The sequence below is a fragment of the Amblyomma americanum genome, chromosome 1 (genome assembly GCF_052857255.1).
Source record: "Amblyomma americanum isolate KBUSLIRL-KWMA chromosome 1, ASM5285725v1, whole genome shotgun sequence".
In the NCBI taxonomy this organism is placed as follows: Eukaryota; Metazoa; Arthropoda; class Arachnida; order Ixodida; family Ixodidae; genus Amblyomma; species Amblyomma americanum.
This window is the reverse complement of record NC_135497.1, coordinates 283,553,455-283,581,263: the sequence shown is the minus strand read 5'-3', so window position 1 is coordinate 283,581,263 and position 27,809 is coordinate 283,553,455. Positions and strand designations below refer to the sequence as shown.

At 46.8% G+C, this 27,809-nt stretch overlaps 1 protein-coding gene across 1 annotated transcript; it reads right to left on the bottom strand.

Moving 5' to 3' along the window:
• Positions 1-6,300: 6,300 nt before the first annotated feature.
• LOC144097610 (uncharacterized) lies at positions 6,301-21,913 on the bottom strand. The gene is made up of 6 exons (XM_077630273.1): positions 21,703-21,913; positions 21,183-21,237; positions 18,798-18,892; positions 9,246-9,685; positions 8,382-8,640; positions 6,301-6,922 (listed from the first exon to the last, which is right to left on the bottom strand). Exons 1-4 carry the CDS (start codon positions 21,849-21,851, stop codon positions 9,388-9,390), a joined length of 597 nt encoding a protein of 198 aa, XP_077486399.1. The 5' UTR covers positions 21,852-21,913; the 3' UTR covers positions 6,301-6,922; positions 8,382-8,640; positions 9,246-9,387.
• Positions 21,914-27,809: the final 5,896 nt, after the last annotated feature.

The window sequence follows — 27,809 nt, the reverse complement described above, 5'->3', positions numbered from 1 at the left end:
ACCGCTAGATGCTGTAATGGAATGTTGCTTCTTTGATTACATTTACAAAAGCATCTCTCTAATTCAACCTTTCTTCAAATGCTTCCGCAGTGGAGGACTGTACAGCTATCCCACTGGTATCATCACGCTGCTATTGCACCTCCTTTCATCCATCATTGAGCCAACACTACCTCAACCTGAGGTTAATTGCATCATCGACCTGCTGGTGCAGCCTATCAGCCATTTATACCGGATATCAAGCATGTCACCTGTAAAAGAATAGGTATGTATGGGTATCACAGACCGTTGTTTTTTCCTTGTCTTTGCTTGTAGCCTGATGAAAGTATTTTGGTCCGGGATATCTCTCTGTCTTTCATTTGTTTCTTTTTATCTTTTGAAAGAGTATTAAGAAGAAAGGAAAACGGTATTGCGGGCACCATGAGAGCATTTCGCTAATCAAACGCATTGTGTTGTAGTGTGTAATGCTTTGTTTACAGTTTTTGTGCTCATTCTTCTGCTTGGGAATCTTGACCATTGTATAGAACAAATAAAATAAAATATATGTGCTTCATGACCTTTCTACAGTAGCCTAAAAGCAGCAATTCAATTTCATCGTAGCTTTACTTCACCAGTACCTACCTGTTTCAAGGCACGGCAAGTTTGAAGCGAAGCAGTAGTGTGATAACTGGAAGACATAGCAAAAGGGGCAATACATTACTGAATATTAGCGTTCAAGTGGAACACTGTGCCTTAGAAGCACAGGTGTGGCTAGCATGAATAATTCGTACGATACGAGATTATCCTTGCATTACGTGAAACCCTGTGAAGCTTATGTTGAAGCTGTACAGAAGAAAGGCATTTGTTCAATATGTCATGAGTGTTGCTAAGGTTATTGTTCTTTCACACTCCCTTTGTCACAACTGACTGCACTGTACTGTTCAAATGAATTTGTAATCTTGAATATTTGTTCATTGTTGCCTTTATTCATACCAACATTCAATTACTGGTTGTACTAGACTAGCTGAACTTACATCAACAACTATTTCCATGACCTTAACCATGCCCCTTGTTTTACTTGAACCGACGCATTTGTCGTTGTCCCCCTCCTGAGCCATCAAGTTTTGCTATAAGCTGTGCAAATTATTTCATTCATTTCAAGAGGCATTGCTGCAATTAGTGGCATGTAATTGCCTAATTACCTGGGTGCTCATTTTTATCTTCTTTGAAACACATTTTTTGTTTACTTGTTTCCCTTGTATTGAGCATGCCCAGCACTGGAGTGATGTGCTGCGGGACAAGTAAAGAAATGTCAGTCCAGCTGCTCCCTTAGGGGCACTTTGCTGAGGCTTTTCGCACTCGTAGGTCTGTGTGGCGTTACTTACAAGCATTGTGCTTCACACAGTCTGTGCCTTTATGTTTTGTTTTAAAGGGCCACTCTGGCACTCCGACAACCTTGCTCATCTGCGTACTATTTGTTCTATTTTGGTCATCCATTTTACCCCCCACACCTGCTATAGCACCAAATGGTGATGCATTATCTATAGACAGGTAAATAAACTGAACAGCATGTAAAGTTGAGTTACTTTCTCCTAGCTGCTCAAAGAGACACAAAGGTATGCAAGTTATATTGCAGTGTTTTTCAGGTACCGCTTTTGAGAGCAAAAGCGGCCTGAAGTTTGGTATATACCAGCCAAGAAACATGAAATAATTTTCACATTTGATGGTGTGCAAGTTATCTTCAAATGACTAGAATGACTAAATATCTCTTTATACTAGCCAAATTAGGCACAACATGCTAATGTCGGTTCCTGTGTATATCAGTCTTCAAATGTGGGGGTAGAGTTGAGCACAACAGCATGTTATGGCTTTTTCTTGTTCAAGGAAGCATTGCATTTATTTCTATTGTTGTGTCTGCTGCTTGTGCTCTTACTCAGCAACTTTATCAAACCCGCTCTGAGTGCTACGTTTGAGTGCAAATTTAGCTGATTGTTGCCTTTCCAAGGTTTGATTATGAAAGAATTCAATATAACTGTATACCTCGAATCTGTTTCTTATGCAGTTCTTTTGCCGCTACATTCCGCCATGGAGGAAGCTACCTATTGGCGCTGTTGATGCACACATCTCATGGCTAGGACTCTACCTCTTCCTTCTGGTAATGCAGACCAGTAACGACAAGGGGGAGGGCTGATATTGCGGACAAGTGACAGGATGGCGCACCAAATAGCTGACTAACCAGGTCACTTCAGTATCCTTGTGCTAATGTATGGTTTTTAAAATCACCTCAAAGCTTGATATCTACATCGTTGTGGACATCTAGCATATTATTTAGCAGGACTTTTATTCGTTAGTGTTTGCAGCCTTGAATGTAAGTCTTAAGACAGTGTAAGTACTGTTTCATTGTGAGAGATTTTTTAGCTATTTAGAGAGGTAAACAATCACATCCTTAGAAATATGAGTCTAAATGTGCATATTGTAGTGCTGTCAATTGTTGAAAAAGCATGTAGGTTTGATGCTTGTCAAAGGTAAAAACTCCACATCTAGTTACATGGAGCTAATCGCATGTCTGCAGGCCTAAGTTGCTGCACTTCAAGCTCGCTACAGGGTGCTTCACATCTATCATTTTTTCACGAGTTTATTTGGCTGCCTCGACTGTTCTGGATTGACTGGCACGTCAGGAAGCTAGAAGGAAAACAACCTTGATTTCTTACTGTTTAAGCAACAGTGCTTCGCAGTGTATGTATGTGTGTGCATGCACAGAGTTTTTCCAAAGGTTTGTTATGTGGCTAATGGAACCTTCATGCTCCAGAAGAAATTATTTCACCTCTCTGTTGTACAGGAAAGTGAGCAGTAATAGTATACACACAACGTGTTTCAGAGAGAACGAAGCAATTTTTAAAAATATGCTTTTTGGGTTCAAATATGGCTTTTGCAGCTTAGTATTACCAGTGTTGGCAGACGGTGGAAAACTAGTGAATTGTATTTAATAAGCTGGTTAACAAATTTCTGATAATGAACTTTTAACTATCACAGGTAAGTAACTGGTTGCAATTAGAATTTGTAGCCTGTCGTTAGTAGTAGCCATATCAGTGTTTAGAATTTACAAAACGCGATTACCCTCACCACTGTGGCTCATCAAATTTTGACTGCATCATGCAAAAATACATGCGGTTTTGAAAGCATGCAGGCAAAGCAACTGCTCCATTGCATTATACTAGACAAAAAAGCCAAAATATGTCGAGCCACCGCACAAAGGCAATTGCGTTTTCAAAATTCTAAAAACTGATATGGCTTTTAATAATGATTGGCTGCAAATTTCTTTATTGCAGCTAGACATCTAACTTTAATAGTTAAAAAGTTTGTTTTTGGGTGATTCTATGAGAGATCAAACTCTAAATATTTCATTATTTTATTTTTTTGAGTATTTTATATTTTATGCACACATTTTTACATAGCCCCACAGTGAATTACGTTTTTTGAAAATGCTAATATTTCAGGAGAAAATGTGTAAAATAAAATAAAGGACGTGGCGAAGGCAGCGTTTTCAAGCACAGCTCAATTTTGCAAAGTTGCAATGACGTAAGCATCTAGATAAGAAAGCCATGATGTATTTTTCATGCTAAATGTACAGATGAGAAGAAATATGTTGGGCTTATTTCCGCCATTTTGAGGAAGTTGTCGCTTACTGGAAAAAAATTGAAAACATGTCTTAAGCGTGGCTATTTTCAAGAATTTTTTCTCAGCAGATATAAAGCGCATCTTCAAATTTGCAAATTGGATAAACATCGTGGGGCTAAGAAAGCGTATCGACTTTCATTTTTATATAGTACCGCGAAGTGCATGAAGTATTGCCTTAACTGACATTTTTGACTCTAGTAGTGGTTTTCCAAATCAAAGAAAAAAAAAATCTTCAATTTTTTTGAAAACTCCTGAAACAAGTCTCTAGGAGGAGGCGAAAAAGAATACGAAAGAACGTTTTGCATTATTTTGTTTCTAACAATGATATCCAAGCTCGAACTTGTAGCATTTTGAGCATCCGCAGGAGTGCCTAATTGAGGGTGGGGAAGCAGCAAACACGCCCCCCGCTGCTGTAAATTTCCCCAAATCCCAAGGCTGAAACATTTTCCATCTAGATAGAGCATACCTAATTACATTTTGCAGACAAACACTGATCTGTGACGTAACCAGGATTTGGTAGCAACGCTATCGTCGAATGCAGGTAGCAACTTGGAGTTAGGCGCTCCTGCTGCTGCTCAAAAAGCTACAAGTTTTAGCTTGGATGTCAGTGTTAGAAACAAATTAATGGAATATGTTCTTTAATATTATTTTTCGCCTCCTTCGAGAGATTGGTTTCAGCAGTTATAAGAAAAATTGGAGGTGGTTTTGAAACCAATATTTTATTCAAAAATGCCGGAATTAGGGTAATTGATACTTCTTCCACTTCTCTGTATTATACAAAGTCAGTACACTGTTTTGCACCTGATGCTTATATGCAAATTTGAAGATCTGCTTTATATTTGCAGAGGAAAAAAATCTTGAAAATTGGCTCTTTTGAGACTTGTCTTTTCAAAATTTTTTCTAGTAAGCGACAACTTCTTCACAATGGTAGAAATAAGCCTGACATACTCTTCCTTACCGTACTTTTAGCAAGCAAAATATATCCATCCTGGTTTTCATATTTTTTATTCCTACATCAAGCAAATTCGCGAAATTGAGCTCTGTAAAAACGCTGCCTCAGCCATGACGTCATTTATAGTTTTTTCTCCTGATATATTTGCATTTTTCGTGAAACTAAATTCACTCTTGGCCTGCTGAATAATGTGTGTACAGTGCATACCACAATCAAGAATATACAAAAATTCGAATAGTTTGATCTCTCGTGGAATCACTCTTAAAAATTAGTTAACCAGCTAACTACTAAAGACGCTGCGCCAGTTTTCTGGTTCCCCCCAACACTGGTAATACTGTGTTGAAAAGCCATATTTTTACCTCAAAAAACCTATTGTTTGGAGAATTGCTTAGTCTTCCCTGAAACATCTCGTATTTAAGAAAAATAACAGGATTTAATCCATGACATCTCAACTGGAGGACCAGCCTTTTTCAAGTCTATTACAGCATTCGTAGCACACAGCTTTTGTTTGAAATGCTGTATACACTCGAAAAAGGCTGATTCTACGAAAATGTCGTGATTTAAATCTTGTTATGCTTGCTGACATTTTCTTGCATTGATCAATCAGTTGCCAAGAAATCACCTTCGATATATATATATGGCAAATGAAATGAGGGGCTCGTTTGACAAACATATTAAGGAAGCCAACAGTGTGCGATGTCAGTGCACGTTAAAGATCCCCAGGTGGTCGAAATTATTCCGGAGCCCTCCACTACGGCACCTCTTTCTTCCTTTCTTCTTTCACTCCCTGCTTTATCCCTTCCAGTACTGCGCAGTTCAGGTGTCCAACAATATATGAGACAGATACTGCGCCATTTCCTTTCCCCAAAAACCAATTATTATTATTATTATTATTATTATTGTTATTAAGCCAACAGTGGGTATTTATGTTCTGGTGAACACTCTCAAGGTTCGCTTACACGCAAAACATAAATACCCACGAAAGCAGCAGATTGGACAGCCGTCGCCGTAGCACAGTTGGTAAGCGCACCGGACGCGATATTCGGAGGTCGTGGGTTCGGATCCCACCGGCGGCATAGTTGTTTTTTCTGCTGGTTTATAAATAATTTTCTTTAAAAAAGAAACAATTGATTGGCATTAGAAATTAAAAAATATAAAACATTCCCCTATGCACCTTGGTTTCGGTGACTGTTGGCTGCCTTTATATATATATATATATATATATATATATATATATATATATATATATATATATATATATATATATATATATATATATATATATATATATATATATATGGTGAGATTTCATATTCTTAAGATGAAGCCATTTATACCTCTAAGGCCTATAGACAATAACATTTATTAGTGGTGGATGCGGGCTTTGCATAAAGGATATAAAATCGCTAGACAGTTTCTGTGTATCAATCATTGTTAGCAAGAGGGAACTGAGGGGACTAGAACTGCTGTGTCAAAGGGAGTATTCAGTTCCCCTATTGTTCTCTGTAAAATATTTTGATGTATGATGCATATCTTGCAGTGCTTATGTATGTTAGTGCTTGTGTGCAAGAAATTAATGTAATAATTTGTGTTTTGCTTCTGTTATTCCTTAACAGTATAGGATACGGAGTTCACAAAAGGATTTTGAAGTGATAAAACAATGTTTATCAAAATGGCATACAGTGTAAGTAACACACACATTTCCAGACATTGATAAGTTGATGGGTGGCAATTATACTTTCTTCGTACTTGAGTCTTTTGAATAACGGTGGCCAATTGTCGGAAGACCGTTGATAGGGTGCTGGTAGACTTTGTCGGTAAGTGGTCGATAGAAAGTATGTAGAAACTGTCGATAAGGGGATGATAGGAAGTATAAAGACTTTCTATGTACTTGACTCATTTGGATAGCGGTGGCCAATCGTCGCAAGAAGGTTAATAGGGGATTAATACAAATTATAAACACATTTAAAAGACTTTCTATTCAATGTCGATAGGCCGTTTTAACATTTGTCTAAAGACTTTCTAAAGAATGTTACTAAATTTTTTGTAAGGGCCTGTTGTGAGCCGGTCTCTCCCGTTGTGACAGAGGTTCCTGCCGACTCAGCGGCGGTCCTCTTTGAGGCAACAGCTGTACGAAGCTGGCGTCCGTCGGTGTCCATCGCAATTCTGGCATATGCTGTGCCGAGTGAATTATGGTTTGCGGTCTTGGCGGAGGTTGAGTGCCGTAGGGACGACACGAATAAAAGTTGTCTTCGGAAAGTACATTCATGACTCTGACGTGTAGGTCCCAGCTGAGGCTTTAGTTGTCACCTGGCCCTGCGGTGCGGAAGAGCGAGGCATAGTCAAGATAGAGACATTGTGGGGTTAATGCAATGTATACAAATCAAAAGCAAAAACAACCACAAAATTTTTTCATTGCGAAAAAGGTTGCGATAACAAGCCAAGTTTAGAGGCTCAAGATGCTTTATATTTTACTAGCGTAGTAAAAATTGCATACTAGTTTTCTACTAGACTTTTGAGATAGTGCGGCGACCAGCAGCGGGAGAACGCGAAAGCATTGACGCCTCCTCGGCACTCTAAATTTAATCATCTACTACAACAATCGGACGATTACGCAGATTCAAGGACATGTTGCGAAACACGAACGATGCAGCTGTTTCTCGCAGCAAGTTTAGAGCAAGGTACAAATCCCGAGTCGACACATCCATATTAGCATTAAGGAACTTATTAGTTAAGAGATTATTTTCAGTTTATCGCTATCAATTAAACGTCCTCATTGGCTACGATTATTGCATGCAATTATATTACCAATTTTCTTCCTTTTTACTCTTGTTAATTAATCACATTTACTGTATTTACATCTTTTTTTACTCCAATCACACATTCGTTTTCAAATTTGGTGCCAGATCTGCTTTCCCGTCCGCCTACTATATCACCGTCCAGCCTAACGCAATTTGCTCCTAACACTTAACTAATTACTCTATATCACTCAAACGTTTTTGCTTAATTATCACTCATGGAACACATTTCAGTTCGTTTGTAACTTTAATTCAACTCCTTCGCCTATTTTCCCATCATTTTGCCATCCACTGTAGTTTTCCCGTCCACTCACTATATCTACGTCCGCGGTAATTCGACGGTTTTTCGACATTTGCGGCTCCAACTATTAATCCTATCGACATATTTTTTTTCTCATCATCCTCACATCGTGCTCTTTCGATTACAACCATTCATTTGATCCTACCTATTCTGAGACCGCCACAACGTATGCGGAAGCGTTTTGATGACATGACCTCGCCGATACAGCCAAAATATGCTTTAGCATTAATGACGTACAGAGCAACATACTGCGTATTCCCTCTCAATAGCTTGCGCCATGAGGTAAGCTTTGTTTTTGGACAGTAACAGTGTCAACATAAAGGGCTCCTTTGAATACATTTTCTTTCCTGACATCTACGTAAGACTGGACTGCCTCAATAACGATGTGACACTAAGGTGACTGGCATGCTCGGAAGCACGCACACACTGAGTTTCTCATCCTTTTCACTTCGCGCGCGCTGGCGTTCATCTCACATATGTACTCCTTAGTGTTCTTTTTATTGTATACCCATAGGTCATATATTGTAACAATTTTGGTGCGCCACATTATAGGGCACGACGATATGACACCTCATCACATGCTTTCCACAGCCTTCAAGCCGAATAATTAAAATTCGTGGCGTAGTTTTGCCACAGATACGTCCACACAGAAAGGGGGCATTGTACGGGTGCTTACATCGGCGTCCGTGTGATGGCTGCGTATCTTGCTGAGCACAGTCCTGCAACGATGGTACGTGCAGTACGTAGAAACTTCCCGCGTTGCGATGCGGCCATGCCACGAACTGCCACTGCGGTTGCAGCTGCGGCTGTGGCTGCGCGCCTGCCTGCAGCTGGTGCTGTTCTCTTGAACGACCGACACCCAACGGAAGCGCCGTCTGTTGAGACGTGGCCGTGCCGAGCCGCGGTGGGGCGCTGCTGGGCCTTGGCGCTGGTTCCTGCACGCAGTGAACAGACGATGGCACTCGGTGGGGAAGTTAAAAAAGGTGGCCGAAATGGATGCACGCATGGTTGACCCCCTTTCAAACGGGGGTCAACCATCCCGGAAAGATGTGAACAGACGCCGTGCGAAGTGCCTTGTCGATGGAAATCCAGGAGGTAACTCTGAAGCCTATTTTAATGAAGGACAGGTTCTCACTTGGATGAAACACGAGAGTTTTCCTGGCTGTTCAGCCGAGAACCACCATTATGAGTGAATATTATATACCAAATTCAGCCCTATGACCAAGGCTGCCTTAGGCACTCCGAGAATAAAAGCACGTTTTTCGAGCTTAAACCACCCTCTTGCAGCGCTTCAAGTGCGAAACCAGCAATTTATGACCACAACCGAATTATGATGGGCATGCTGAATGAGGAAACGTGCACACGTTTTTCAAGGAGAGTCAGGCATAACGTTCGACCATGTGGTACCGAATGATATGCAAATGAGCGAACTGAAGCCACGAGGCTGCCGCGTGCGTCTGCTTCTGCAAACGAGTCGCGTGATTCTGGCTTGCGCACAGTGGAAGAGTGAAGCGGTTTTCAGGGTGCCGATAGTACGTACCTGCACCGGTAACGGACCTGGATATTTGACCGTCGTAGTGTCTTTGAGGCCAGTGCACATGCCCACCGGTGTCGGCTCTGTACGAGCTGGAGCCGAGCTCGAGACACCGGTGTCCCTGTGCTGTGGCGTCGGTGAGAGTGGATTAAAACTCGAGGGAGACGACTTCGGCTTTGCCTGCGTCGACCGCGGCAGCAGTACCTACCGTCTGAGGCGAGTTTGAAGTACTCGATTCTTCCTGGCTCAGCGATGAGACCACTGGCAGCTGCGACGCCCCCGCCGTGGGCACCGACGACATTCTGATGTCCCTTGGTGATTCCAAGTTCGGCGGTGTCCTCGCTGCGGACGGCACCAGCCCCAGGTCGCTAGCCAAAGTCAATGCCTCTGTTGTCTCAAGTGGTTGGCCCTGCTCTTCTTTCTCGGGCATGATCCAATCGCGAGGTCTGTATTTAGGGAACCAGCAGGAGAAAAAAAAAAAGGTTGTGAGGAGTTCGGACCCAAAGAAGCCCGGGGACGAGATGACAGGTCCTGTCGTACTTTAGCCACCGCGTCTCAACAAAGATTCGAGGCGCCGTTAATCTAAGGTGCCCTTTTCGCATCTGACAGACTCTCCTGCTGAAGCTATATAGCAGGCAGAAATGCACTTGCGAAGACCGAGGGGAGCACTTGAAACGAGCGACGTTAAAAGGCCAGGGAAATGTCGCTGCAGCGCTAAGCGGTCTCTGAGGCTTTCTTGGACGGAACCCGTAAACGCGCTGCGGTCTGCTACCATTCAGGAAATGCTCTCATTTGCGGATGTCATTCTGGATAGAAACGAAAGCGCGGACGTTTACATTGGAGACAAGTTGTGTTTCGCCGGGTACCTCGGTGGCTACAATGACATCCGTTTGTCCGCTTGACGTACGTTAACCAAGATTGTGTACAAGCCTATACCTACGTGGTCGCCGCCTGCAGGCGTCATCGCGCTCCCCCTCGAAGCTTCTCTACGGCGACAATGTCCGTTAGTGGACACCACAGATGCCTCACTCACACCTGCTAACCATAGCAATGAAATGTCTAGCCTCACTGGTAGCCACCCTTGAGGGACACCACGTACCACGGCGGATTTTGGTTTCGGGCATGCATGAGCTGAAGCGGTTGTTCATGTAACTCGAATAACAGGCTTGGAAAGAACGTGTAAATGTTCTTGTTTGTTGTGTGCTTGTATCACAGTCAAGCACAGTCTCCTGGCCGCGGTTACCGTGAGCGAACTAGAGCATCCCGCCATTATACTGTCTTTGGCAAAAGTATCATGCAAACGGGGTTTGCTTCTCGGGCATACCGCCGAGCTCTTACGGTGCCCTTAAAGACGAAACGTTCTAAGGAGGTCAGGAAAAGGGTTCTCCTTACATTACATAGATTTATGGCTAAAGGGATGACATAAGTACTCCGCAACATGGCTTGCAAACAAACCCCGTTGCCTCGTTACCTTCGTCAAAATATGACTCAATTACACACGTCACTGATCATGGAACGACCAAAGGCTGGCTTTGCCTCCTGAAGGGAGCCACACTCATCGGGGTAGAATGAAAGCGCCATAAACAGCGAGGTACTTTTAAGAATCTTGCAAAGGCAGACAAGGATTATCCAAGGGCATATTGAATATTTTCCTCTCCTCTCAAGGATTTCCGGCTTCCTATGTGCTAGAAACGAATGGGCTAGGAACAAAAGCTGCCCGCTTAGCCTGGCTAGGCAGTCATGCATATTTATTTGCACAGATGGAGAGAAGACAGCCTATAAAGAGTATGCTACGACCACGGGGGTTTGTGTGGCGATGAAGTGTGCATGAGGTTCCTGAAACATATATTTTTAGAGAGTAGCTTTTAGGGGCCCGCTTCTGGCTTGCGCCTCGTCGTCGTTGTCGTCGGCGTAACCGGCAGCTACAGTAAAGCGATGAGCTCAGCGAAGAATGCGGAAAGGTAGCAGCGGAAGAGAGAAAGGTAGAAGCTTAAGATGGAAAGTGAAGATGAAGTATACGGCGGAGGCTGAAAGAGGTCGCGCTAATTTTGCGCAGTGGCTTCCTAATTGAGTTTACAGATAGCCGTCATACTTACCACCTGGCTGAAACAGCCTGCTCAACAGCAACTGGTTACAAGAAGTTTATTTAACATTAACAAGAAAACGCGGAGTTCCAACGGGGAACACACAGAACAACAGACAAGAAGCATATCACAAATGAAACCATGGGAAACACACTAACGCAGCAGCAAAAGCAACTGGGGGGGATGCGGTATCAAGCAGATATGTCAGGAACCGCTCCGTTACCGCCGGCCTAAATTGGAAGGTCCATTGAAAACGTTGTACTGCCTTGCCCAAGTGAGGCGGTTCCTGGCGCAATTAGGACTGCGGGCTTCTTGATTTTCGCTCACGAGCGTGGCTGATTAAACTCAAATCAATATAAGATCTACCACTAAACTGCTACTTTCAACTTGGGTCAACCTTGAATCTTCTGTCGAACCGTCAACCAGCAAATACAGGGGCGTCTATGGGGTTGTCGATGGGTGCCTTTAATGGCAGACACGCTTTTTCCCGTGGAAACGGGCGCGCGTTACTCTGAATGTGCAGGCCACTCGCCTCGTGGCCCGCTCCAGACGAAGACTCGTTCTTTGTGCCTTCAGCGTTCTTACTTGAAGCAATGACAGAATCCATGTCCAACATTCTTGGAATTTTTTTTTTACTGTTGGAGAGCTGTAAGGCACTGCTATAGACATATTGAAGGTAACTGGCCAATTGTTCAGATATGTAGCAAAATCTTTCTTTTTACAGAGTTTCCATTGATTACAGTAAGCAGTTAAAATTGATGCAAAGAACCAACGAGGAACTCTTTTGAGTTCCTGTGCCTGAAAATCAAGCCTGATGACAGGAGATCTCCAGTTATATTGATTGTTATAGTGCAATCAAACTGTCACGTAGTGGTGACGGCAGTCGAAGCAGCGATGAAGACGGACGAAAGGGTCTTCTAAAAGAATTGTTCATGGGGCAGACTTGCACCCAAAATGGACTGAATCACTCGGCGGCGGCGAAGCGACAAGCGTGCTCGGCGGTCGTCGAGCAGAATGCCGGCCGCTGTCGGCCGTGCTCAATTCAAAGCTGATAGCGAACTTTCGAAATAAAGAGCGCAAAGTTACTAGAACATTCCGGAACAACGTAGAATTAGCTCTGCCTGGCTGCGATCAATCGAGATAAATCTAGTCGCGTCTTGCGTCGCAAACAAAGCGATAAAGTGATGTGGCGGCAGATTTGAAAAACGAACAAACACTGCAAATATTCGCGGCATTACTCCCCTCTCAAAGAAGCATCGACCTGATGCATTAAAACAAATAATGCGACTAGTGAGGAAAAAAAACGGATCTTGCGAAAATAAGAGCATGGAAATGCAGCGGCCTTTAGCGCGCATAATACGGCTTCAGACGGACTACATGGACAACTTCAGGTCGTACGCGGCGTCGCGGGGATGCAGTCATTGCGTCAGGGATGATTTCATAATCCAGTTCACCCAGCCGACGAAGAACCTTGTACGGGCCGAAATAGCGGCGCAAAAGCTTTTCACTCAATCCACGGCGGCGAATGGGCGTCCACACCCAGACTTGGTCTCCTGGCTTGCATTCCGCGTTGCGTCTTCGTAGGTTGTAGCGTCTGGCGTCGGACCGCTGCTGATCTTTGATCCGTAATCGGGCAAGCCTTCGAGCTGCTTCTGCGCGTTGAAGGTAGGCGGCAACGTCGACGTTCTCTTCTTCTGTAACGTTGGGCAGCAATGCGTCTAGCGTGGTCGTTGCCTCCCTGCCATGGATGAGCCTAAAAGGCGTCATCTGGGTGGTCTCCTGCACTGCGGTGTTGTAGGCGAAGACGACGTAAGGCAGGATGACATCCCAGGTTTTGTGTTTGGCATCGACATACATAGCGAGCATATCGGCGATGGTTTTGTTCAGGCGCTCGGTCAGTCCGTTGGTCTGCGGATGGTATGCAGTTGTCCTCCGGTGGCTGGTTTGGCTGTAGCGCAGGATGGCTTGCGTTAGTTCCGCCGTGAATGCTGTTCCTCTGTCCGTGATAGCACATCGGGGGCGCCGTGTCGAAGAAGAATGCACTCCACGAAAAATTTGGCGAATTCTGTTGCTGTTCCGTTAGGTAGGGCTTTCGCCTCGGCGTAGCGGGTCAGGTAGTCAGTCGCTATGATGATCCACTTATTTCCAGATGTTAACGCTGGAAAAGGCCCAAGCAAGTCCATGCCAATCTGCTGAAAGGGCCTTGAGGGAGGTTCAATGGGGCTCAGAAACCCTGCTGGTCATGTGGGAGGAGTCTTTCGTCGCTGACAATCTCGGCAGGTTTTCACATAGTGTGCGACATTGGCAGGCAGTCGGGGCCAGTAATACTTGTCTTGAATGCGGCGGAGGGTGCGAGTAAACCCGAGACGTCCAGCTGTCAGCTCGTCGTGTGAAGCCTGTAGAACTTCTTCGTGTAGACAAGTAGGTACAACAAGGAGGTAGGCTGTTTTGTTCGCTGTAAAGTTCTTCACAAGGACCTCATTCTGCACACAGAAGGAAGACAGTCCTCGCTTGAATGAAGCGGGGGGTGAAGAAACCTTGCCTTCCAAGTACTCGATGAGGCCTTTTATGTCGGGGTCCGAGCGTTGCTGCTGAGCAAAAGAGCTGGGGCTGATGGGTCCCAGGAAGGCGTCCTCATCGTCGTCCGGCGGCGGTGCATCTACAGGGGCTCGTGAGAGGCAATCGGCGTCAGAGTGCTTGCGTTGGGACTTGTAAACGATGGTGACGTCAAACTCCTAGAGACGTAGACTCCATCGAGCGAGTCGGCCAGAGGGGTCCTTCAAATTGGCAAGCCAGCAGAGCGCGTGGTGGTCGCTGACCACCTTGAACGGCCGTCCGTAGAGGTACGGGCGGAATCTTGACGTAGCCCAGATGATGGCAAGGCACTCCTTCTCAGTTGTCGAATAATTAGCCTCGGCCTTGGAAAGGGAACGGCTAGCGTATGCGATGACTTTCTCCAGGCTGTCGCTTTTTGAACGAGGACGGCGCCTAGTCCCACGCTACTTTCGTCGGTATGAACTTCAGTATCGGCGTTTTCATCAAAATGCGCAAGGATCGGTGGGGACTGTAATCGACGCTGAAGTTCCTTGAAGGCTTCTGCTTGCGGCGCTTCCCATTTAAACGGCACGTCTGCCTTCGTCAGTTGGGTCAGGGGCTCGGCGATGCGCGACAAGTTTTTCACAAATCGTCGGTAGTATGCGCACAGTCCGAGAAATCTGCGCATTGCTTTCTTATCGGCCGGCGGTGGAAACTGTTCAATAGCAGCTGTTTTCTGCGGGTCTGGGCGTACTCCTTCCTTGCTCACGATGTGGCCTAGAAACAGCAGCTCTTCGTAAGCAAAGTGGCATTTCTCTGCTTTCAAGGTTAGGCCAGACGACTTGATTGCGTCTAGTACTGTTCGAAGTCTTTTGAGGTGCTCTTTAAAGTTCGAGGCGAAGACATCGACGTCATCTGAATATACCAGACAAATCTGCCACTTCAGGCCTGCCAGCACTGTATCCATTACTCGCTGAAACGTCGCTGGTGCGGAACAGAGACCAAATGGCATCACCTTGAACTCAAACAGCCCATCCGGAGTGATGAATGCTGTCTTCTCGCGATCTCTTTCGTCGACCTCAATTTGCTAGTAGCCGCTCTTGAGGTCCATCGATGAGAAATTTTTGGTGTTGCAGAGGCGGTCCAGTGTGTCGTCGATGCGGGGTAGGGGGTAGACGTCCTTCTTTGTTATGTTGTTCAAGCGGCGGTAATCCACGCAGAATCGAAGTGCGCCGTCTTTCTTTCTAACTAGAACAACCGGTGCCGCCCATGGGCTGTTTGAAGGCTGGATGACGTCGTCGCGAAGCATTTCTTCGACTTGGTCCCTGATGACTTGTCGTTCTCGCGGTGGCACACGGTAGGGGCTTTGACGGAGAGGTCGGACGTGTTGATCCGTTATAATGCGATGCTTGGCAATTGGCGTTTGTCCCACCTTCGGCGATGTCGAAAAACACTCACTGTAGCTTTGAAGCAGATTGCGGATCTGGTCTTGTTTGTTCCAGTGCAGGGCCGGGTTGATGTCGAAAGTGGGCGAGTTCTCAGGCGAATCTTCTGCGGAGCGGTCGGAGAGGGCGAAGGAGTCTCGTACGCCGGATATTTCGTCGAAGAAAGCAATCGTCGTTCCTCTTTTAATGTGCCCGTATTCTTCCCTGAAGTTAGTCAGCAGTACTTCGGCCTGGCCATTGCGCAAATGTGCGATGCCTCTTGCGATGCTGATTCCTCGGTCTAGGAGAAACTGCATGTTGCCCTCGATGATGGCTTCAGCGTTAATGGCTTTCGTGGCGCCTACGGTCACGATAACGCTTGATCGGGGTGGGACGCTCACTTCTTCCTCCAGGTCACTCAGGGCAACGTGATTTTCCCGAGTTTTCATCGAAGCGATGGCTTCGTCCGTCGAATGCGTGATGAGCTTGGATCGCAGGTCGATGATCGCCTGATGCTCATTAAGAAAATCCATACCCGAGATCACTTCGCGGGAGCATTGCGGTATAACAACAAAGGTCGCAGGATAGGTATGTCCTTTGACAGTCACTCGCGCTGTGCATCGTCCTGATGGCGTAATGAGGTGGCCCCCTGCGGTGCGAATTTGTGGGCCATCCCAAGCCGTTGTGACTTTTCTCAGCTTCGCAGCGAATGTTCCGTTCATCACCGAGTAATCGGCTGCTGTGTCGACTAGAGCGGTAACTTTCCGGCCGTCGATAGTCACTTCTCAGTCAGAGGTCCTGGCTCTTGCATTGCACGTCGCTCTCGGTGTCGGGTCACGGCTTCGTCGCGTATGCGAGTCGCGGGTGGAGCGTGTGGTCGAAGCTCTTCTGGGTGGCGGCTTCGTTTTCAAGACAGCCTGCGTCGGGGTCGGGGTTCTCATTGTGTGCGGCGTCGGTGCAGCGAGTGCCGGTTCTTCATGCGGCGTCGCGGGGGCAGCGTCTTCATGGGGCGTGGTCGGTGGAGGATCTTCGGCGTTTCGCTCTTGAGCAACCTCACCTCCAGAGGTTGCTGCCTTTAGTTTCCCCTACGGGGGCTGGGAGACCTTCCTCGTACCGCGGCTGCGTAGCTGCGGCGTGGCGACGCAAAGCGCGAGGTTGAGGGCGATGGTGAGCGCGAAAAGCGGTTCGGCGTGTACTCTTCTCGACGCAGGTACTCGTCTATTTCCTGCGGACGTTGCCCGAAGCGTGGTCGTGGGGCGTTAATGGCAAATCCTCGAAGACCGATACGTCGGTACGGGCAGTGACGAAGAATATGGCCGACCTCACCGCAATGGAAGCACAACGGCCGGTTGTCGGAAGTCCTCCAGGCGTCGCATTTCCTGGGGCTTGAGCGTCGGTCATAGGCTGGGCGGGCGGGGACTGGGAGGCGGCGTTGTGGGACAAGTGGCTCATCTCGGGGAGGACGTGGGGGTTGTCGTTGGGGCTGGGCAGTCCTTACTGCAGCGGCGTAGGTCATGGCCTGGGGTTCTGTGTCCGTCGGGGTGCCAAGTGCCTGTTGCACTTCTTCCCATACCACGTCCATCAGAGTCGCTGCTTGTGGCTGTAGGGAGGATGGCAGTAATCGGCGTAGCTCCTCTCGGACGATTTCGCGGGTAACTTCCCGCAAGCTGTCGGCGGTGGTGGCCGGCGAGTTCGAAAGGATTGCATAGAGAGAGGAAGGGCGGTTGTACTGCCGAGCTCGGACGTCGAGGGTCTTCTCAATCGTCCAGGCTTCTTGCATGAATTCCTCGACCGTTTCAGGCGGCTGGTGGACGAGGCTGCCAAAGAGTTGTTCTTTACGCCGCGCATTAAAAACAACTTTCTTTTCCTCGGCCATCCCGGGGTCGGCGCGGCGAAATAGGCGCGTCATCTCCTCGACGTAAACGCGGACCGGCTCATTCGGAAGCTGGATCCTGGACTCGAGGAGTCGTTCGGCTCTTTCTTTCCTCAAGACACTTGTGAATACCTTCAATAGTTCTCTCTTGAATAGCTCCCATGTCGTAGGGGATGACTCGTAGTTTTCGTACCACGTGCGTGCGGAGCCATCCAGTGAGAAGAACAGGTGTACAATTTTTGCCGCATCATCCCACTTGTTGAATGACGCCACGCGCTAAAATTGATCCAACCCTTCTTCAGGGCCTTCGCCTAGGGATCCATTGAAAGTTGGCGGCACCCGCGGCTGCTGCAGTATGATCGGTGTCGACATCTTCGGCGAGGTTGCGGTGCTCGTATCCGCGTCTTTTCGCTGTCTGGTGTGATCTGGCAGTTTCCCGAACTCAGGCTCCTCTCCCTGGAGACGTCGGCTGGCTCGTCCTCGGGTGCGAAGCGCTCAGGGCTGGCTTCACAACTTGAAGGCGGCGTCCGCAACATGGAAGGCTACGCAGCACCTCCACCAGATGTCACGTAGTGGTGACGGCAGTCGAAGCAGCGATGCAGACGGACGAAAGGGTCTTCTAAATGAACTTTATTGGGCTGACTTGCACCCAAAATGGACTTAATCACTCGAAGGCGGCGAAGCGACAAGCGTGCTCGGCGGTCGTCGAACAGAATGCCGGCCGCTGTCGGCCGTGCTCAATTTAAAGCTGATAGCGAACTTTCGAGATAAAGAGCGCAAAGTTACTAGAACATTCCGGAACAACGTAGAATCAGCACTGCCTGGCTGCGATCAATCGAGATAAATCTAGTCGAGTCTTGCGTCGCAAACAAGGCGATAAAGTGATGTGGCGGAAGATTTGAAAAACGAACAAACACTGCAGATATTCGCGGCAATACAATGTATTAAAAAAATGCGCTCATAGACTCCCGTTCACAAATGCCTTTGTCCAGAATTAATCACAAAGTGTACAAGAGAGGCGAAAGCCTCAGGGTGCTTGCCAACGTTTCGACAAGAGCACCAGTGTTCGTCTGGGCGGGTATGAGGTTGCAGCGCGTCCTCGCAGGGAGCAGCAGACGAGGGAGAGGACGCCGTAAGGCAAGGGCTGCACCGTGCCGCTATTTACCACTGAGGATGTGTCGTTCAATGCGGTAGATAAGAGGCCTTGTGCGAGCAACGGCATGCTAGTCATAGTAACTGCCATCCAAGTATTTTGCCCGAATATGTCGCAAAATAAAGCTGCGCTAAAAGTTCGCATAAAGTAGTATTGAAATTGTCGGTCAAGTACTTGTTACTATTACAATAAATTTGTCTTAGTTTACTCTCTCAATATCTCCATTTAACGATCTCCAGCGCGAGCGGCTGTTAGCCTGTCAGCGCGGAATTCCCAACTTCATCCTTACACCGGACCGTAGGCTGTGCACTTCTTTGTTTGCCTTTAATTAGAAGCCACTGCACTCCCCCAAGCAACCCTTGCTTATCTGTCCTCAGCAGTGGGAGTCCTGCGCATGCCCATTTCCGCTTCATGATTTCAGTTAGAAGGAAATAAACTTGTGAGGGAGTTCCTTCACACACAGCGCGCGACAGAGACACGTATGCGTACCTTTCACTGTAGTTGAGAGACCAGAAGCTGTTTTTGGCTCTGCTGCAGGGCACCTTGATAAACCAGTTCTGGTAGAGGGCATGGCGCACCGAACTCTGCGATAGTTCACCGCAATGTGAAGGACATTTAAAAGAAAAAATCTTGGCTGCTCGCGACAGATTTACAAAAGGGCAAAAAAAACGGGAGGGCACACTTAAGCTCTGCCTTAAGGGTATGACGCGATAGCAAATTGGATTAATTCCCATATGTGCACAAAGTCATTCTATACATTCATAGGCGTCCCACCTGCCTCCTAGACTTCTCTCTGGGCAGCAAGGACATGATGCGATGGCAAAGTGGATTAATTCCCATATATGCAGAAAGCCTTTCTATGCATTCATAGGTGTCCCACATCGCCGGCAAATGAAAATTGGTTTTTGGTGAAAGGAAATGGCACAATATTTGTCTCATATATCGTTGGACACCTGAACCGCGCCGTAAGGGAAGGAATGAAGGAGGGAGTGAGAGAAGAAAGGAAGAAAGAGGTGCCGTTGTGGACGAGGTCGGAATAATTTCGGCCACCTGAGGATCTTTAACGTGCGCTGACATCGCACAGCACACGGGCGCCTTTTGCGTTTCGCCTCCACCGAAACCCGGGCGCCGCGGTTGGGTTGGAACCCGGATACTCCGATTTGTGTTAGCTGAATTCACTCAAGGCTGTTGTGATCGGGTCTGCGGGAGTCGCCCTGGTGTACCCGCTTTAAATCGCTAACAACGCCGCTCCGAACGAGCGACAGCGTTGGTGGAATACGCGAAAGCGTTTCATCGAACGGTCATTGTAAAGAGCTGGCACTGTACGGACCATGTTCCAATGACGTGGCGTCGAAGGCGAGCCAAAAGATCCCCCAATACCCCTCACCCGCGAGCTCATCGTTTCCCCACCGGCTCTGAGTGGACGCCGTGATCGGGCGCTGTGATTTTCACGCTGCGCCGCTGAGCCGGGGTACCCGGTTTCGAACCTGGCTGCGGCGGTCGCGTTTCGTTAGAGGGGGATTGCAAAAGGCATCCGTGTACTGTGCGATGTAAGTGCGCGTTAAAGGTCTTCAGATGGTCGAAATTATTCCGAGGCCCTCCAACAGGGCACCTGTATCTATATCTTTCTTCATTCGCTAGCACCTTCATGCCTTCCCTAATGGCGGAGTTGAGTTGTCCACCGAGGAGTGAGACAGTTACTGTGCCTTCCATTTCCTCAAAAACCAAATATACTCAACGCTTTCTCCCTCTCCTCTGCCGACTCGAAGCTTTAAACTTGCAACGGCGGTAAATATTTGATGGCAGTTCTAATGATAATACACGAAAACTGTCAAGAGTGTTACCACTGTATAATGCGAGATTCGGGGTGATATGTTGAGATATTCTGTTTTCGTAATGTACTGAAGAAACGAAATTGAGAAGGCCAAGCATATCTGTAGAGTTATAGACCACTCTTTTCATTTTTCAGGCATACTCGCTCTCGTGGCGCTTCTCTCTCAGTCCTTGATAGTCACAAAGGAAGCGTCGCGATCTGAGAAATGGCCAGATATTTTCGAGGTGTCGGACCAATTTATAGTTATGCGAGACGAAATTTATGATGCATTTCGGGAGGTCGTCACAGCAGTTAGAGGAGTTACGAGGGAGAGGAACTACGCTGTCACACGTCACGTCAATGGGTTAGGACCGCCCAGTGGAGTCAGTTGCCACCCTCCTGTTGCGTCGGCTGCAACTACTACTGACAGTACTAGTACTACTACTACGACGGCGCTAAACCTAGGGAACGAGCCTCTCGCTGCTGTCGTTTTAAACTAAGAAAGGTGGACTGTTAACTGAACTGTAGTCAATGCTTACATCCCGCATCCAGGACAAGAGAAGAAAATGCTTCGTGTATGCAGTAATGCATCCTAGGGTTTGCAGGCCCGGCTTCCCCGGCAGCAGTTTTTCGTCAGCACTGCAGATCACCAGTTGAACAACAAAAGTGGTAACCTCAGCTAGATAATGATAAATTGCTTGGGTTTCTTTGTAAGCGCACATTGGGTACATGACCATCTTTAGCTCATAGCTACGTAGACCACCACGTAGTTAAGAGATTATGTGACCTCAATGAGTTCAAAAGGATAGAAAGATAACAAGAGGAATAACAAGAAGGTATTTCTGATAGAATAGAGAGGCTGCTAGAATAGCAGCTCCCGTTAGCAGAATACTTTCCTGTAACTATCTTTTGTGCAATATTTTTCTGTGCTTTTTTCCTCTTCAAGTCCTACGCAGACCAGTATGTCGGTGGTTTTAAATACATTCTCAAAAAGTAGTCTTGTCAAGAAGACGCCCTTCTCATTCACTCTTCTTCTTTATCTCTTTCCCAGTCGAGCTCACCTTCCAAGTGGCCTGGGCGTCCACATCCACGAAGCGGTAGAAAGGGAACTTGTTCCTGCGCATTCGGGAGAAAGGTAAGAGGGAACACCGAAATGACGAGCGACAATGCAGAGTAACTTCAGTTATCGAGCTGCATGATGTGTTGCTCATATCACTCGTTTTGAGAAGCGCAGGTAGTTTAGGACGTTTAAAGCTGGGCACATCTTGAAGAGAGCCGCTGACACGCGAGACAAAATGCGATGTAACCTGAAGTGCACGTCATGTGGGGTCCTCCCGCACTGCTGCCTCCTACAGTCTCCGTGACGCGGCGCAGTCCGTCAGGACCCCACGTGACCATACTGAGCCGGGAGAGACCAAAACTTAGCAAGGGAAAGTGCGGGAGTGGGGGAAAGGAAAGGTCTTGATTCGTCATTTTTGGCTAGTTAATAGCATTGAAAAACTTAGGAGAGGGTGGTGCAACCTAAGGTCTTCGCGATCAGGCAAGATACGTTCTAGATCATGCGTGTGAAGAGGGGCTCACCTCAGTGCCTCGTAGATGTGTGACACGCGCAACATTCGCCTCGGACTCTTGTGGATAGCGTTAGCGATATGCTGCACCAAGAAGCCTGACGGCCTCCGAAGGCAGGTGCCCATGGGCAGAAGTTCTCCCAGAGGACCAGGTGGCGCCATGTCCACCGTGCATGTGTCCTCAATACCCGGTAGCTTCCGCCGCCTGACGGTCGACTGTAAGGCAGCTCCTGCGACGGACGGCCAACCGCAACGAATGATGGTGGCGCCACCCAGCAGTACCATTATTTTTAGCTACGCCATTTGTCTCCTGCACAGTTCTTCTAAATTGCGCCCGTTTTCTCCTTTACCATTCCTTTGAGCTGCGCCATTTCCCCCGAGTATCACTTTTTTAGCACCGGCAATGACAGAACCGCGCTCAAAGAACTCAAGGCGACATCCAGCAATACGCGCTCTCCCGTCTTCCTGCCAAGTATTGACCAAGCCCAATGTGACAAAGGGAGTAATTCAGAGTTCAGTTTGATGGAAAAGGCTGTGAATATGAAATAGTTTTTAAAATCCGCCTCCAATCACTTGCTAATCTAGAGGCTTCGTGTTGGATGTCATTTTTTTTTGTTGATCTTTCCAGTCCAGATATAAAGACAAAAGCCAGCGCTGTGGCGTAGCACTATAGCACATGCCTTTGCGTTCTGTATGTGTTTCTCCCACCCCCCTCCGCCCCCTCCTGTATTAATAGCAGTGTTGGTTTTGGCAACGCAAACCTTTTTTTTAATCTGTGCTGCTTCGTGGCAAAAGTTACGATGCTAAACTTCTTAACGGTGATCGAAAAGCGTTTATTACCCTTTTTATCTCAGCTCAAGTACTCAAAACGTGGGAAACATATTGCTAGCGGCTCTACCTCACACGATTTATAAATGATTTATTACTTATAATGATTTAAAACTATTTTTCCTGCCCATCCGCAGTTACGCGTGGATGAGATCCCGATGTTTTAAAAAGCAGGAAAACATGATGTGCTGCTTCTATCAAAACCTCTCGGTAGTCGTAACGTTTCCCGCGGACATGTATGGGATTTAGTACAGGATATGGAGGTGCACGTGGAGGGCTGTCCAGTGGCCTCAAATTCGCCTTGTCAGCATAGGGGACGACTTGGCAAATGACTCATGCGTCAGATGCTCAGAATATAGGGAGAGTGGTTCCTGTTAGAGCGAGAAAGACGACCACAATCTTATCACTCATTAGAAGACACAACCCGATACCCAGACTGCAGGGCTAAATTCGTTAGTGCATTAAAAGTGGCCGGCCGAAACCACCACAGCGCTAACAACGAAAAGTACAGGGTAGTGGGGCAATTCGTTAATTATTATTAAGTAAATAATACGCAAGAACGACGGCAGCCTCACTCCAATGCCGCGTGACGTCGCGGAGACTATACCTGCGCACGCTTTGCGCTGCGCTTGTTAAGTGGGTCGGATAAAAGACGCAACCAGTATAAAAACACAGCCGAAAAATGTCTGCCATCAAAGCAGATTTCTGCAGTATTTTGGCCGTGAACTTTAGCAACAGAAATGTTTTTTAGTGACAATGAAATTTTCAGTAGTATTGTGCTGTCCTTTGTCGTACCGGAAAGAACTCCATCATCATCATCATCATAACCATCATTATCATCATCAGCCTGACTACACCCACTGCAGGGCAAAGGCCTCCCCCATGTCTCTCCAATTAACCCTGTCCTTTGCCAGCTGCGCCCACCATATGCCTGCAAAACTCCTAATCCCATCCGCCCACCTAGCCTTCTGCCGCCGCCTGCTACGCTTGCCTTCTCTTGGAATCCACTCCGTTACTCTTAAGGACCAGCGGTTATCTTGCCTCCGCAGTACATGCCCTACCCTAGCCCATTTCTTCCTCTTGATTACGACTAGGATGTCATTAACACGCGTTTGTTCCCTCATCAACTCTGCCCACTTCCGGTCTCTTAACGTTACACCTATTTTCCTTTCCATGGCTCGCTATGTTGTCCGTAACTTAATCTGAACCTTTTCCGTTAGCCTCTAGGTTAGGTGAGTACCGGTAAGGTACAGGTGTTGTACGCTTTCCTCTTGAGGGATATTGGTAACCTGCCATTCATGATCTGAGAGAATCTGCCATATGCACTCCACCCCATTCTTATCCTTCTAGTTATTTCCCTCCAGATCAGATGATCCCGATCAGTGGTCACTACCTGCCCTAAGTAGAAGCATGTACCACTTCCAGCCCTTCGCTGCCAAATGTGAACTGCTGTTCTCTTGCTAGACTGTTGAACGTTACTTTGGTTTCCTACGTGGTAATTTTTAGACCGAGCACTCTGCTCTCCCTGTCTAACTCATTATTCATGATTTGCAGTTCATCTCCTGAGTGACTCAGCAAGGCAATTTCATTAGCAAATCGCAGATTATTGAGGTATTCTCCATTAACTCTTATCCTGAGCTGTTCCCAATTCATGCCTTGGAATACCTCCTGTAAACAGGCTGTGAATAGCATCGGCGAGATCGAGTCTCTTTGCCTGACGCCTTTCCTTATTGAAATTTCATTGCTGACTTTATGGAGGACTACGGTAACTGTACAGTTCCTATATATATCTTCCAGTATTTTGACATAAGGCTCACCTACACCCTGATTCCGCAATGCCTGTATGACTGCCGAGGTTTCCACCGAGTCAAATGCTTTCTCATAATCAATGAAGACTATATATAGGGGTTGGTTATAGTCTGCGCATTTATCTATAATCTGATTGATAGTGTGCATGTGATCCATTGTGGAATATCCTTTACGAAAGCCTGCCTGATCATTTTGTTGATTAAAGTCTAAGGTTGCCCTTACTCTATTAGCAGTTACCTTAGTAAATACCTTGTAGGCAACGGACAGTAAGCTGATCGGTCTGTAATTTTTCAAGTCTTTCGCGTCTCCTTTCTTAGGAATTAAGGTTATATCTGCGTTCTTCCAAAATTCTGGCATGGTCGAGGTCATAAAGCATTGCGCATACAGGATGGATAGTTTTTCTTGAAAAGTCTCCCCGCTGTCTTTCAACAGATCTGTTGTTGCCTGATCCTCACCAGCTGCTTTTCCCCTTTCCATTGCTCCTAAGGCTTTCTTTATTTCTTCTTTCCTTACTGGCGGGATGACGCATTGCTGTGCGCTACTGTCTCCATCATTAACGTCCTGAATGCATTGGCTACTGTATAGATTTGTGTAGAACTCCTCGGTTGCTTTAACTATATTATCCATATTGCTAATTACATTGCCCTCCTTATCTCTTAACGCATACATCTCTATTTACCTATGCCTAGTTTCCCCTTCACCGCTTTTAGGCTACCTCCGTTCCTTAGAGCATGCTCGATTTTCTTCATATTAAACTTCCTTATGTCGGCTACCTTACACTTATTTACTCACTTCGATAGCTCTGCTAGTTCTATTCGGTCTGTAGGGCTAGACGCTGCTCATGCTTTGACGTTTCTTAATCAGATCTTTCGTCTCCTGAGATAGCTTGCCGGTATCCTGTCGAGCCGTCTTACCGCCTACTTCTACTGCGCACTCCGTAATGATATCTGTGAGATTATCGTTCACTGTATCAACATTCAGATCGTCTTCCTCAGTTAAAGCTTAATATCTGTTCTGCAGCGATATCCTGAATTCATCTATTTTCGCTCTTACCGCTAGCTCGTTAATGGACTTCCTCTTTACTAGCTTCTTTCGTTCCTTCTTCAAGTCTAAGCTAATTCGAGACCTTACCATTCTTTGGTCACTACAACGCACCTTTCCTAGGACTTCCACATCCTGCACGATATCAGGTTGAGCGCATAGTATGAAGTCAATTTCGTTTTTAGCCTCATCATTAGGGCTCTTCCAGATCCACTTCCTGTTCTCTCGTTCGCGCAAAGAGGTATTCATGATGCGAAAATTATTTTTATCTGCGAACTCTACTAATAGCTGTCCCCCGCCATTGCTACAACCTATCCCATAGTCGCCTACCGGCTCGTCGCCAGCCTGCTTCTTGCCCACTTTCGCATAGAAGTCTCCCATCACTACACTGTACTGTGTTTTTACCGTGTTCATTGTTTGAAAGAACTCCAGAATAGTATCAGATATAACTACTGGAGTGCTACAGAAGAATGGTACAATACTACAGAAAAATCATCTGTTATTGCTACAAACCTACAGAAGATACTGTCGTATTTTGGGCACGATTCGGTAAGTTTTTTGTCAACTGGGCATTCATTTATCAGCGCCATGACACTGTGCACTTGCATGGCGCCACTCTGGCGTGAGCATGAGCTAAGCATACATGTCCGCACTCATACAGGACTCTGCGTCAGTACATATACAACCTCACAACCGTAAGCATTCGCTCTTTTCGCTGATTCTAATTGAAGGACAAAGACATTGCGGCATCCCGTATCTGTGGGCCAAGTTTGCTCTGCACAGCCATCAATTTCGCGAGTGGTCGAGCACGAACTGCTCAAATGCAAACACACACACCCATGCGCGCATTTTGACGAGCATCAGAGCGAGAATCGTCACTGTAGTTTTAGGATTGCGTGTACATGTGTTACCGGGGGAGTACAGTCCTTACCAAGTTAAAGGCAATTCGGTAAACCGGATTACAAGCTGCATGCCATGCACGTGAAGTGGTAGCTATGTGGTTAGGTGGGGAGAGCATCTGCGGGTGCAAGTGCACAGTAGACATTTGATATTCCGATGTACGCCCCCGCTAATACGTCTGCGCTATTCTAAATTTCTCTAATTTTAGCAGCCGTTAGCCGTTACTAACGGCAAAGCTTGGAAGCTTTCCGCGTCTACATAAAGGGACCGCTACGGGCACTGTTCGAGACACACATCGTTTTCATAAGAGGACCTAAGGTGAGGTGTTTTACCATCCTGTTTTCATGGTAACGAATCCATTCTGCCGACGTCCCTTACCTACATTGGTCCAGAGACTACATATTGCTCACCTTGGAGACTTGATGCGGATATGTGTATGGTCGGTAACACTGCCTAAATGGGATTTTAAATGGCCGACAGGAGTGCACCGGACAGCGCAAGTGGCGCACTGCTCTCACTCACCACAGCGTCTCTTCGTGCTTGGTTTGTCGCAGCGGTGTTGGCGGCCAGCAGAAGACGGAACGTCGTTCGCTGCTTGGACTACGGTGCTCATGTCCGGCATGATGCTGGACACGTAGGCAACGGAGAGCGCCTCGGTCTCCTGTTCGACCTGTGCCAGGGACGACGAAGACACGTCACAATGCGCTAGCCTCGCCAAAACATCAGCCGCAAAGAGAAACTCTACTAACGGAGCTATAAATTAAGCCTACTAATGAAGCCTCACCGAGCAGCCGAAAATGAACGAAGTATTCGCGAACTCTCCTCAGCACGAGTACTTCTCTGTAATAGACTGCTTTTAAAACTGAAAAAAAACGGAGATCGGCTCGAGAATAACTTACTGCTGTCGCAACTGCACGGAGGTAGGTCTCAGAGCGGAATGGCCTGGAAATTGTAATATGTCGCAACCGAAAAAAACGCTCTTCTACTGCCAGAAAGCACGCTGCATATGTGGGCCAAGGCTGCAAGAGACGTGGACGGACGCTGTAGATAGCGTGAGCATGTCACGTTAATTTCGGCAATGTAATTATCTTACCACACATCACGTGACATAATGACGTCGCCTAGAGGGCTCACTTCCCGGCCTGTGCATCTCTTAAGGTGCAACCAGGCCCACCAGGACGACTCACATGAGATCACGTGAGCGTATGGCCACACGTAGCCATTTTGTCGTCATGTCATTTTGCTTGGCCCGTCTGGAGTAAACGTGAACTCCTGGAGGCAGGGGCGCTTTAAGGTGTACTGCACAGGTATCCTAATTTTTTCGCCCTGTATGCAAGGCTATAGCTTTGGAGTTCCTTCGACATCAAGTCGTCACAAAACAAGAAAAAAGCAATTAGTCGATGAGTATATGCACTGAAAATGTTCACAGTGATAATGACGTCATAGGCATCTGGTAAAGTCCTTTAGGTCAAAGACTTAAGGTGAAGGCATTCTGGGTAAAGGCCTTCTGGGTAAAAGACTTTAGGTTGAAGGCCTTTATGT